Below are 13929 nucleotides of genomic sequence, written 5' to 3' on the forward strand. Positions count from 1 at the left end.
GCTCAAGGTCCTGCAAGGTAGACTTCAGCAGTTCATGGAGCGAGAATTGCCAGATGTACAAGCTGGGTTTAGAAAAGGCAGAGGAACTAGAGACCAAATTGCCAATATCCGCTGGATAATGGAAAAAGCCAGGGAGTTTCAGAAAAACATCTATTTCTGTTTTATTGACTATTCTAAAGCCTTTGACTGTGTGGACCATAACAAATTGTGGCAAGTTCTTAGTGGTATGGGGATACCAAGTCATCTTGTCTGCCTCCTGAAGAATCTGTATAACAACCAGGTAGCAACAGTAAGAACAGACGACGGAACAACAGACTGGTTTAAGATTGGGAAAGGAGTACGGCAGGGCTGTATACTCTCACCCTACCTATTCAACTTGTATGCAGAACACATCATGCGACATGCTGGACTTGAGGAATCCAAGGCTGGAGTTAAAATCGCTGGAAGAAACATTAACAATCTCAGATATGCAGATGATACCACTTTGATGGCTGAAAGTGAAGAGGAACTGAGGAGCCTTATGATGAAGGTGAAAGAAGAAAGTGCAAAAGCTGGCTTGCAGCTAAACCTCAATAAAACCAAGATTATGGCAACCAGCTTGATTGATAACTGGCAAATAGAGGGAGAAAATGTAGAAGCAGTGAAAGACTTTGTATTTCTATGTGCGAAGATGACTGCAGATGCTGACTGTAGTCAGGAAATCAGAAGACGCTTAATCCTTGGGAGAAGTGCAATGACAAATCTCGATAAAATAGTTAAGAGCAGAGACATCACACTGACAACAAAGGTCCACATAGTTAAAGCAATGGTGTTCCCCGTAGTAACATATGGCTGCGAGAGCTGGACCATAAGGAAGGCTGAGAGAAGGAAGACAGATGCTTTTGAACTGTGGTGTTGGAGGAAAATTCTGAGAGTGCCTTGGACTGCAAGAAGATCAAACCAGTCCATCCTCCAGGAAATAAAGCCAGACTGATCACTTGAGGGAATGATATTAAAGGCAAAACTGAAATACTTTGGCCACATAATGAGAAGACAGGACACCCTGGAGAAGATACTGATGCTAGGGAGAGTGGATGGCAAAAGGAAGAGGGGCCGACCAAGGGCACGGTGGATGGATCATATTCTAGAGGTGACGGACTTGTCCCTCGGGGAGCTGGGGGTGTTCACGACTGACAGGAAGCTCTGGTGTGGGCTGGTCCATGAAGTCACGAAGAGTCGGAAGCGACTAAATGAATAAACAACAAGTCCAATCCTCTATATATCCAGTAGGTCTGTGTCAAATGACTATCTGAAATTCTGGAGAGTTATGGAAGTGTACAATATTCAGGAAAAGTGCTCTGAGACCTGACTAAATACATAGCAACTTCCTCTGTTTCTATGTAGTTTTTGTAACTAATAGCCATTGCTAGAATGATCAATATTATATGTAAGCTTCCAAACAGACTGCTAAAGGACAGATGAAATAAGTCAGTGAGAAGTCAAAAGAACCTTATTGTTCTCTTTTCTAACAATAAATAATATTGCAATCAGGTGAGTATGCAACTTTCAAGGTTTTTATATTGGCCTCATATGCTACTTATAAATATTATATTCCTTTCACTAAAGGAGCTATCTATACTATAGAGCAATTTGACTATACAGCAATTCTCCTACTGGTATTTATTATCATTTGCTGCCATCTAGTGGGCTTGCTTAAAGATGTTGTCAGAGAGATTAATAATTTGGTGTGCTGAAACTGCATGTTCATACTACTCAAAAAATAATATTCTACCTTTTTGTTTTTTGAAAAAAAAAGATTAAGAGAATTCAGATTGTTATTAATCTTAATACTGTATATAATTTTAATGGCAATATTTAATAAATATTACTGAAGGGACATAAAAGTCCCTTTTGATGTGGAGTTTATAAGAATAAGAATAAGAAAATAAGAAGACTGATTACTAATTTTCATACTCAAACTGTTGGACTTCTCTGATTACTGGAAGAGGCTGTTTTCATGTACAAATTATATCTAAAACACTTATACCTGACACTTAATTACTGTATATACGAAACATAAACTTTTATGAAACATAGATGAAACGTAAAGTAGTCTTGCATGCCTAATTGGGCTTATTTAAAACTTAGGTCTGTAACAACAGACAGGCAAAATAAGTATGGAAACTGATATTATATCACATTGCCTCCAAAGTTGCTCAATTTTGTGCCTCTGTATGGACTGGTCCATTCCCTGCCCCTCCTCATTGCTGGCATTGCAGGCAGATCATCTTCTCATTTTTAGGACACAGAGACTTTTCAAAACTAGATAACAAGATAACAAGCTCGTATCCAGGATCCATTCCTTAAAATCAAGTGAATAACTTTCTTTGCAATTACATAAAATTGTCCTCTTCACTCCACACCCTAATACCTTCAGTATAGCCAAAGCTCTTCCTGAGAGCTGTATAATTCCATGTTTTTGGAATATAATTCAGAATCACATTGTGATCCTTAACTATAATATTTCTTCCCAAAGTTATATTAACATATGTAATAATTTGAAGTCAAAACAAAGCTATAACAGGACAGGACAAAATCATACACATTAAAGAACCTTAACCTTTCATAGCTTGCCAATAGAATAAATCTAATGTCCACCCTTTTTTCAACATTCTCTGCAGGGCTGATGGATCTGAAATAATATTTTCTGATGAATTAATTTCATTTTTAAATTACAGGAAATATATTTCACATTTTTTTTAACACCTTGACCCATTGATTCCCCAAAATTGGATATTTCATTTCTTCTTTCCACAGTTCAAATGTGTTATCAATACTGATTTTCATTTCACATTTTAACACCTCGAATAATTGAATTGTTGGTTTCCATTTAACAGCTCCACTGTTAAAATTCCAGGTACCTTGGAGGCTCCTAAAAGTAACTTTCAGCTGTATAAATTGCCAAACATATATTGGAGGTAAATCAAATTCAGGCTGCTTTTTTAGCTGTGGATTATGGAGAATCTCCTTGGCTGGAAGTATAGCCACCTCACTGCCCTTTGGCCACCTTAAGTTTTTCTGACTTTGTTTCTGGCTGCTGTTTTACCATCCTGAAATGCTGCAGGGATTTACCTTCTCAAAGTTTAGTCATTGGCTGGGAAGGGGAGGTTCTTTAACAGCTGCTGCACCTGCCTCCCTTGCCTCCCTGGCCATGGCTTCCCTCTGCTGATCTAGTAGGAGACATGAGTCCAGGAGAACACCCAATTCATGGACCTTCAAGGGTGGTGCAACCCTAACCAAAAACAATAGAGGGGAATAGAGGAACCCTGACACAGAGTCAGCAGCTTAGTCTCACTATGTTCAGTTTAAACCTATTCTTTCCCATCTGACCCTAACAACTTCCAGACACTGGGCCAAGATGTCAATAGCATCTCCTGGGATATAATCAGCATACTGCTGATACTAGACCCCAAACTGCCAAACTCCCTCAGTGGCTTCCTATTCTCTCCCACTTGCTTAGCCAGCATTCACTCAAACTGGCAATTTCACTTATTACTAGATAATCAGTTTGATTTCAATGCTGCAAGACAGACTCCATCATTACAGTGTGGAACTTGCCATTACACCATCTTAGGTGTTCAGGTCAGACATGGTGCTGTAGCAAGGTAGCAAGGGGGGTAGGAAGAAAAACTTTTTTTCACCACTGTATGAAAACACCAAAGCAAGCAAATGAAGGCAAAATGCTTACCACCAATAGTATTTTGTTTGTTTACTGATTTATTCTGCAAATTTATATGGCCACCCATATAATCAAATAACTCTGGGTAGCTAACGAAACATACGCAACACACCCAATAATAATAATAATAAAAAAAAAAACAGTGAAAAGAACAATAAAAAGATTCCTGATAAAAATAATGAACTCCTCAACTGATGTAGAGCAAGACACACAATCTGGGCTCCACTGACATATTGACCGTAAAGGCTAAAGGAAAAACCAGGTTTTTAAGGCCTTCTTTCAAGGCCTGGGCCATTTGAACAACAGGGGGTAGTAAATGTCAAATCAATTTTTTCCCCCCATAGAGGCCTTGACTAAAAAACAAAACAAAACAAAACATAACATAACAAAGCAAAACAAAGCAAAACAAAACAAAACAAAACAAAACAAAACAAAACAAAACAAAACAAAAACGAAAAAACAAAAAAAAACAAAAAACAAAACAAAACAATGAAACATATCACACATTTTCCCAACGGCAAAATTTGTTATGAACTGAGTATGCATATGTCAGTTCTATCAGAAACAGATGTTTAGACAAAGTTCTCTTGATACCTTTTATGTTTTCCCCTGTGCATTGGAAGCACTTACGTAGAAAATTATTATATGGTAGAAATTACATATAACTCTGGGATGCACGCTTTTAAAAAAGGAAGATCGGACTCTCTTCTTTGTGAACTCTGTCTAGTACAGTAGCCAAAATGCATCTAAAACGTATGTCTTTTCTGGTGTAGTTGTAAGGGATAAATGCTCCATGGACTGGTAACTCAATAAGATCATTCATTTCTTTGCCTGCGCTTGATTAAACCTGAAGAAAACAAAAGAAGACTTCTTACTGGCCATCGTTCATTTGTTTTGGAAGAAAAGTCAGGGATCTTTCACAATGAGGACAGTGAGGTTACAATGAAAGAACAAATCTCATAAAACATCTTCCAAAGGTAAGCATCTGTTCAGGAGAAAGTAGTGTGATAAATCTGACAAGATTGCTGGTTTACTTGAATTGGCTGGTGTGGAGTTTGACATTTCACTTCAGAGCTGATGACTCAAATCTTTGAGTTGGAGGGAAATAGGTGCTTTTCATACCTTTGCTGCTACAACTTTCTCCATGCCTCTCTGTGTGTGTGTGTGTGTGTGTGTGCGCACATGCGCACGCCTTAAAGTCAGTCTTGACTCCTGGAGACTGCCTGGACTAGTCTCTGAAGTTTTCCTGGCAAGGTTTTTCAGAAATGGTTTATCATTGCCTCCTTCCTAGGGCTGAGAGAGAGTGATCAGCCCAAGGTCACCCAGCTGGCTGGGTGCTAAGGCGGAACTAGAACTCCCAGTTTCTAACCCAGGGCCTTAACCGCTACACAAAACTGGCTGTCTTCCCCCTGCCATTACAGAGGGGAAAATGCCATTTTTTCTTCTAAAAGATGCATTTTTTTTCTTTTCTGAACTTGAAAAAGGCAGTCAGATATAGCAAAGGTAGCATTTATAATTAGGGATAGACCAGTAAGGCTGCTCCCACTCTTTTTTTTTTTTTAGTGCTCAAGGTTTTGTTTTGTTTTTTCTTTTCTCCAAGCACTTGTTTATTTGGCTCAATTTTTTAATGTGCAATTTTTTAACGTTTATGTGAATGTTTCTCGATGTACACATTTTTGTAGATACATTTTCTGATTGGAAAATGTTGTCACAATATTTAGAGACATATGGAAACAAAACAAAATTTGTAGTGTATCTTTTTGTTTTTTAAAAAGCGAAATAGATTAGCTTGCTTCAGAATGCTAATCAAATATTTTTTTTTAAAACCCATTTGTAGTCTCATGAAAGAACTCTGATCATCTCTATGTTTCCTGAATAAAAACATCAAAATAATGCAAATTGTGCATAATTATGTAATTTTGCCTTTCTTGAACCATTCTAAAACATGGAAGAAAAGAAGAAAGAGAAGAAGAGACTAAGGGAAATATCATATCATAATGATTATCAAAGTGACCCCTCCACTCCCCACGTCAAGTACCCAAACATTTTTTTTTCCTCACACCCCATTAAAATTGTTGAAAGAGGTAACCTCAATTCACCACTGCAAGTTGGGATGGCAGACTGGCAAAATCAGTTCAGATCCACCTAAGTTCAATTATTTTAAGAGAAGTTGATTCTGATGGGTGCTAGAAACTCATAATGTTAGGGAGGAGAAAGACAGTTTGATCAGTATATTAACTCTTTAATATGTTGAAGGCAATGGTCCTCTCCATAATCAATCTCTGTTACTCTCCTTATGATACCTAATGTTTTATGTTCCATCACAAAATAGGAAATAGTAGCTGTTCCTGGAACTCAGATAAAACTTAAGAAGTTCTGCAGAATAGCAATTTGGTTATAGAATCTACCTACCTATCTAAAACCTTGCTTGATATAAATACTGGGGGAACTATCATAGATGGGTTTATTTGCCTAAGTGTATCTTTATGTTTATGGTACACAAGCTGGCCTAGACTCACCCTGACAAAGAGATTTTGCACAATGAAGATGTTATTTAATTAGTAAATTTAATTAATTGACTTGTATTTCAACTCTCATATGAAGGCAACTCTAGGCAAATTACATATTAGGCTTAAAAGCAACAAGAGAATAAGAATAATAAGAATAAGAATAAATAGATAAACCATGAACAGTAATATCCATGGCACATCAGAGAGAAGAACAAAAGAACAATCACAATCATACCACAAAAACCTTAATATCAGGAAGTGGATCATACCCCACCTTACCACAAGGCCTTTTGGAAGAGCCAGGGTTTTAAAGACTGGAGAAGACACCCCAAGGTTAGAGCTGTATGTACTTTGGGGGAATACTGTTGCGTAAGGCAGTCACGGCCACAGAGGAGATACATTGGCTTCAGTGCTTTGCTTTGAGGAAACACATTGTCTTGCCTTGGAGCTGCTCCTGTCTCCAACTGGTCATTGGCCAAACCCAGAAATGATGACTTTGTTGAGGGCTTGCAGAAGAAGACAGAAAACTGTGGCCTTGGTGTGGCTCACCAAAGTTTAGGATAGCCATGCTGGAAGAGATAAGTGGTACATCCTCCACAGGACTCTTCCAAACTCTTGGCAAACCATATGGTGAACATATTGTTCACCTCCCCTGAATCACTTGTTAAAAGTTTTGGGAAGGAATGTAAAGTACCATAGTTACTCTGGTTTGGTCTTAGAAATAAAATGGCTGTTTTCTTTTTAAAACAACTTAGGGGAAATGCTTCACTTGAACCTATCCCAAAATGAAGCACACCCTGGAAGATATGCTATGCTTTGATTTGATTTGCTTTTTTTCATAACTGCACTGATTTCTGCTACATTTTATTAGCATTTGTGGGCACTGTTTTTGTTTTGTTTTGTTTTTTGATATTCAATCACTCCCAGGTGATTTTAAACCAAAGGGTAGTTACAAATCAAACAGACTTTCATTTTGAAATGAGGGAAACCACAAAACATACAATGCTGCATGTTTTGCCACACTGCAGAATGTCATTACAACATCACAAAACATTACGAAACTGGCATTTTTATTTGTTTTCCTGCTAATATCTACTACCATGTAATTAGACCCTTCATTATAACTACACCATCAACTATACCCTAAATCTCATTTTTTTTATTTGGAACCATTAGTTTATCACCCATCCATCCATCCATCCATCCATCCATCCATCCAACATATTTGCTGCCTATTTCATTCTAACTCATGAATAGTGGAGTTATAATTTATACTTCAATGTACTATACATCACTTTGTTCTTATGCTGAACATTGACAATATGACTTACTGTAAACATGAGTCCCCAACTCTCATCTGGGTTGGGACTGCAAGCATGGGGAAGGGATTTAGAAGAAATCTTAGCAAACAAAACTATTTTTCTTTTTCCTCTATTTTCTACAGGTAGACACACCTTTCCATGTATGGATAATCAAACTCAAGTTACCGAATTCATCCTTTTAGGATTCCTTGGCAATCCATGGCTTCAGAAATTACTCTTTGTCATTTTTTTGTTGATTTATTTGACCACCCTTATTGGCAATTTAATGATTACTTTGGCTATAAGAGTTGATCCTCACCTTCACAGTCCCATGTATGTCTGTCTTTCTTATTTGGCACTTCTTGATATTGCTTTTTCCTCAGCCACAGTTCCTAAAATGCTAAAAGACTTCCTTTCAGAGAGGAAGGCAATCTCACTTCAGGGTTGCTTTACCCAGGTCTTCTTTATCATGAGCCTTTCTGTGGGAGAGGGTCTTCTCCTTTCTGTGATGGCCTACGATCGGTTCACAGCCGTGTGCCATCCTTTGCACTATGCAGTGATGATGAGGAAACAGGTTTGTGCTATCCTGATAAGCAGTGCATTGTTCACAGGCTTTCTCTATGCTCTACTTAATACCCTTCTGCTGACCACTTTACAATTCTGTGGACCCAATGTCATTCATCACTTCAGCTGTGAGGTCCCACAACTGTTCAAACTTTCCTGTAGCAACACCTTTGCAAACCAGATGGTGAATATTACTCTTGGTTCACTGTTAGGGATGGGGTCACTACTCATTATACTGGCCTCCTATATTCATATCATATCTTCTGTTTTTAGGATCCAGTCCATGGAAGGAAAACACAAAGCCTTCTCTACTTGCACATCTCACATGATTGTTGTTGTGCTGTATTATGGAACTATTTTTTTTAGATACCTGAAGCCTACCTCCAAAGATGTTGAGGATCAGGAAATTGTACCATCTATTGTTTACTTGATTGCAACACCCATGCTAAATCCCATAATCTACAGTCTCCGTAATCAAGAAGTGAAAAGGACATTCATTAACATGATGCAGAGAGTAATGAAAAAGGAAAGTGTGTGATGTTTTCAGTACTAATAAGCTTTTTCTAGAGATGTTCAAAAATATGTCCATATAAATAAGGTCAACCTACAGTTGAGAATTCTCTGCCTCGGATGTTCAATCAGATAGGATGGCAGATTAAAGTCGGGGCCCTATCCACTCGTATGGAGATATATATATATATATATATATATATATATATATATATATATATATATATATGTATGTATGTGTGTGTATGTATGTATGTATGTATGTATATATATATGAATTTTATTACTTTTCCAAATATAACTAAAATACAAAACACAGAATATAGATCAGATAAAGTACAGGTCTAAAGAAAAAAGAAAAAACTATAAAGTTGCAGAACAGAGAAAGATCAGAAACAGAATGTGGCTTCTGACCTTCTCCAATACAGATATGAATACATTTACAAGTATAATCTCTTACCATTAGTTAAACCTTAGTAACACTATTTCTATCAAATCAAGCCATTTAATCATTAAAACCCAAAATGAAAACTTTATTTTTTTTTCTGACATAGGCCCCATCCACTCTTCTGCTCACTTATCACCTAGAGTGACCACCTGTCCTGATACTTTCTTTTAAAAGCTCCTTAGATTGAGGAATTTGGTGGATATTTATGTGGTGCCCTAAGAACTATCCTGGCAACAGTGATGCCCATTCTGAGGACTTCTGCTGCAAATGACATGGGTCCCTGAAGTGATGTATTCTGTGTTCCATTTCAGAAGTCTTATCAGGAATGGAAGATGATTGGCACTAAAGCTGGTCAGGGTATCATTAAGGAGCTGGGCATTCCCATTTCTGCTAGATTTTTTTTTTTTTTTCCCCCTGCCTGTATTCATGAGTACATGATGAGAGAAAATACAATTAGCCTTAAAATAAACAAGCCAAAAAAAAAAAAAAACAGATAATGTAAATGATCCAAGTGACAGATGAATGAAGAAGAAAGCAGTGAAAGATAAATATTTCACTCTGTAGATCGTTGGATTTACAGATCATTTCATGCAATTTTAAGGAAGCGTTTGGAATCCCAAACTATATATTGCAGAATTGCTGTGGATTTCCTTGACACTGATTTAGATGTTGAACCTTGCTTCCATGTTCCTATCTCTGTGACTTCCCCAGTTAATCCATAATTACATTATCAAGTCAAAAGTTAGTGGTAAATCATAGAATCATATTGTAGAAGAGATCATAGAAATCATCTGTCCAACTTCCTATTCAGGGGAGGGCAAGAGCCACTAGAAAATTTTTGACAGATGACCATGTCCAAAGACCTCTAGCTGGAATGTTAGCTAGTAGGAGGAATTACGTTCCTTTTACATTTTGCATCCTCCATCCTTAAGTAAATGCCAAGAGACATGGCCCCTTAGCAATTTGCCACCTGAAATTGTGATGGAAAAGAGATTAGGCTTCAATAGTCAAGCGTAAGAGTCAAGCCATCTTCCCTCCAAAAGAAGAAAAGTATGCAAGAAATTAGACTAACTATTGTGTAAAACAAAGTGATCCAGTTAAGCAGATAATATCTGATCAAGAACCACTTTAAGCTTAGATGTGAAATCTTAAAAAAGAACAGTTCAATATCTCATTTTGAGAACAGAAACAATATAATGGGTCCATCGGATTTTCCTATCTATCTTTTGTGGTCTTGTATGACAATCATCTCTATATATTACTAATACTATGCGTTTGTATTAGTAAAGACACAGGCTAAGCTCAGTAAAAGAGATTGCAAAACTGCATATTTAGACATACATAACCATAAATGTGCAGCTCCCATTAACCCCTGATATTGGGCTTGAAGCTAAATGCATACTCATTTGGCCAATTTCACACATAGTTCATGCCAAGGTCTGCATATTCAAGACAAAGTCTCATTAATTGCACCTAAAACTGTATGATGGAATTTTGTTCATGGCACATCGTTTCTGTCATTTTTATTTTAACCTCTTTGAACATGCTATACATAAAAGGTCAACATATAATCAAATAGCAATTGTGAAATAAATAGTTGCAAGTCTGTTAGTTGATTCATGTTTGGTGTGTTTAGATTAACACTTTAAAAGGAACATAGCTGCATATAGATTATAAAGAAAAAAGGAGAAAAAAGTAAAGTAGCTCTTAATTAAATGCTGAACACCTGAAGGGTTGGGGGGACATACTTGTCATAATAATAAAATGCCTTTGTGCCTGATTGTTGGGCAGTTGTTCTGAATTCTGTAAGTAATCTCATTGTTTTGTATCTATTTGTGTAGGTTTTGAATGGATCAATTGCATAATAATAATTCCTTCTCCTTCTCCTTCTGCTTCTTCCAACCCAGCATTTTATAAATAAGAATGAAGATTCCTGGTTCAGTACATCTTTTGCATCAATTTGCAGTCTAAGTGAAATATGCTTGTGCAACAGAAGGAATACCCCATAATGATAGCAACTTTCAGGCATAGCTTCCATGTAGGGAGTTTGCTCATGGATAATTTCTCTTTGGGCAGTTATGCAAACAGATGGGTTTGGGTTTAGGACAATATCAATATTCTGCCATAGTAAAATGTCAGCAGGAGGTCTGGGGATTCAAATGCAGTGAATGAACTGAAGAGGTAAAAGCTGAAGGAAATTATTGAAGCAAAAGAACAACAATTTATAACAAAAAGGTATTCCAAGGGCCTCTAGGTTTTTGGATCACAGGGAAGTGAGAGATTGGAAGGCTTGGAGGAACAGTTTCAAATAGTTGTGTTAAGTTTATGAGGGTCTCAAATGCTCATTTTAGGACTCCATTTGTTTTAGAAAAGGAAATACTTTTGAAGTATGAGCAGAATTTGGAATCCATTTAATACCCTCTTCTAAAACTGAAGCTTGCTCTATGTCTGTCTGTCTATCTGTCTGTCTGTCTATCTCTATCCTTTATTATCACTTTATTATTACTATGGACTATTACCTTACAATAAACAAAAACTGTAAAATAAAGACAAATTTAAACGTATTTTAAAATTTTAAAATATTTAAAATATTGGAATATTTTCTTTTAATAAACAGTTATTAAAATATCTCTTGGTTTCTTATCAAATGATATAATTATCTTTTTTGCTCTGGGATGGGTAAGAAATATTTGACTTTTCTCTGTCTGCATAATGGTCTGTCTGTCTGTCCCTATGACTCCTTTGTATATTCGTTTGCCAGGAAATGCATAAAGCAGCTGCCTGAGGCAACTGACTTGGAGGCTTCCAGGAAACCAGTTGTTAAATTTTATTTCCAGAGAAATAGTTGTAGGATTTTCTGTCTCAGATGTCAGCATAAATTGGTGAGCCATAAATATCAAGATAGGCTGGTGGAACTATTTTGCCCCTTTGCAGCAAAACATTTGGAGCAGGCTTATAAAACAGATAAAAAATATCTTGAAAATATTATTTTAATTCTTCTCAGTATAGACTCATGCAGTCCTTCTAACAAATGGAAAGAAGGAAGGAAGGAAGGAAGGAAGGAAGGAAGGAAGGAAGGAAGGAAGGAAGGAAGGAGGGAGGGAAGGAGGGAAGGAGGGAAGGAGGGAAGGAGGGAAGGAGGGAAGGGAAGGGAAGGGAAGGAAAAAAATCAGAAGATATTTCCAATAGAAAAGAATATCTGTAGTTCAGGGTTGAACTGTGGAGTTCTTGGTGCTTTGAGCGGGGTTGTTCAACTGCATGTTTCATTACCCAAATAGGTAACACCATCAGTGTGTCTGCAAGCAAGCAACCAAGTCCAGATAGCACCAAGAACTCAAAAGGTAATTCTCAAGAAAAACTGAGAATTAAACTTCAGGGACAGGTACTTGGTGTTTGGGAGCTCATGGTACCAAAAACTTTCTTTAGTGCTTCCTTAACCTCTTGGTTTCTCAGACAATAAATGAATGGATTCAGCATTGGGGTGACAATGGTGTATACAACAGAAACTAATTTGTTAAGGTCAAAAGGGTGGATTCTCTTTGGTCGCGCATACATGAAGAGAGTTGCTGAAAAGAAGATGACAACCACAGTGAGGTGAGCAGCACAAGTGGAGAAGGCCTTCTTCTGGCCCTGGATAGTGGGAATATTCAATATAGTATGGATAATGCAAACATAGGAAACAGTGGTAACTGAGAGTGGAACCAACAAAATGTTCAAGGCCAAGACAAAGTCCACTATTTCAGCAACGGTCATATCGTCACATGCCATATTTAACAATGGTGAAATATCACAGAAGAAATGGTTGATAATATTAGGGCCACAAAAGGGAAGCTTTGATATGAAGATGACTTTCAGCATTGAGGCCAAGAAACCGGTTAGCCATGAACCCACTGCTAATCTCATACAGATGTGCTGGGTCATGATGGTTGAATAACGAAGAGGGTTACAGATAGCTGCATACCGGTCAAATGCCATTACTGCAAGCAGGACACACTCAGTACATATGAGGGAGCTGAAAAAGTATAGCTGTGTCATGCATCCTTCAAATGAGATGGACTTGTCTTGCACAAGGAGATTCATTAATAACTTTGGGACAATAACACAGATATACCACGTCTCTAGGAAGGAGAGGTTGCTGAGAAAGAAATACATGGGTTTGTCAAGCTGAGGATTGGTTTTGATCAAAACAATGATAACAGTGTTCTCAAGGAGAGTCAGGATGTAGGCCACAAGGAAAATCACAAAAAGAAGTGCTTGTAGTTCCATGCTGGTTGGAAATCCAAGTAAAATGAATCCCCGGATACTACTCGTATTCTTATGGTCCATAGTTCTATGATAATAAAGCATAATTCAGAGATAAGGACGGAAACAGATTGCAGTAAGGGAAAAAAAACAGAGAAAAAATTAGAATGAAAATATTGGAAAGACCAAAATCATAAAATAGATACTAATCTACATTAATATGTTAATCTACCTGACAGGCAACCTATACATCTTGCTTAGTTTGACACCTCCATAGCTCACTTTCTATGTCCAGCAATTTAATTTAATAAAGATTTATATGATTTATTCTGGTGTTACAGCATTGTCTGAGGTGAATTTTCCAAAACTCTAGCTAAACAGTAACAATTTATATGGATCTTGAAGGGAAAAAGGGACAATATTTTTTATAGTTCCTACCATTAACATAACTCTGATTCTCTGATGAAAGAATAGATAAATTCACTTCTTTCAATTATTCTGAAGGAAAATTTGAAGTTTCAAGTCTTTATATCCTTGTTACTGAGATTCATATAGTACCATCTTCATTGGTTGAAACTGCATTTTGTTAAGTCAGTAAATTTATTTGGCAGAATTAGATATCTTTCCCTTCCTAAA

General features: G+C 37.1%; 2 protein-coding genes across 2 annotated transcripts; one reads left to right on the plus strand and one right to left on the minus strand.

Annotated features, from left to right (window-relative positions):
* The first annotated feature begins 7692 nt into the window (after positions 1-7692).
* Positions 7693-8631, plus strand: LOC134496440 (olfactory receptor 5F1-like). The gene has a single exon (XM_063302167.1). The coding sequence runs from the start codon at positions 7693-7695 to the stop codon at positions 8629-8631; it is 939 nt and encodes a 312-aa protein (XP_063158237.1).
* Positions 8632-12423: 3792 nt separating this feature from the next.
* Positions 12424-13377, minus strand: LOC134496441 (olfactory receptor 6B1-like). The gene has a single exon (XM_063302168.1). It carries the CDS (start codon positions 13375-13377, stop codon positions 12424-12426), a length of 954 nt encoding a protein of 317 aa, XP_063158238.1.
* Positions 13378-13929: the final 552 nt, after the last annotated feature.

This window comes from Candoia aspera, chromosome 4 (genome assembly GCF_035149785.1).
Source record: "Candoia aspera isolate rCanAsp1 chromosome 4, rCanAsp1.hap2, whole genome shotgun sequence".
NCBI lineage: Eukaryota > Metazoa > Chordata > Lepidosauria > Squamata > Boidae > Candoia > Candoia aspera.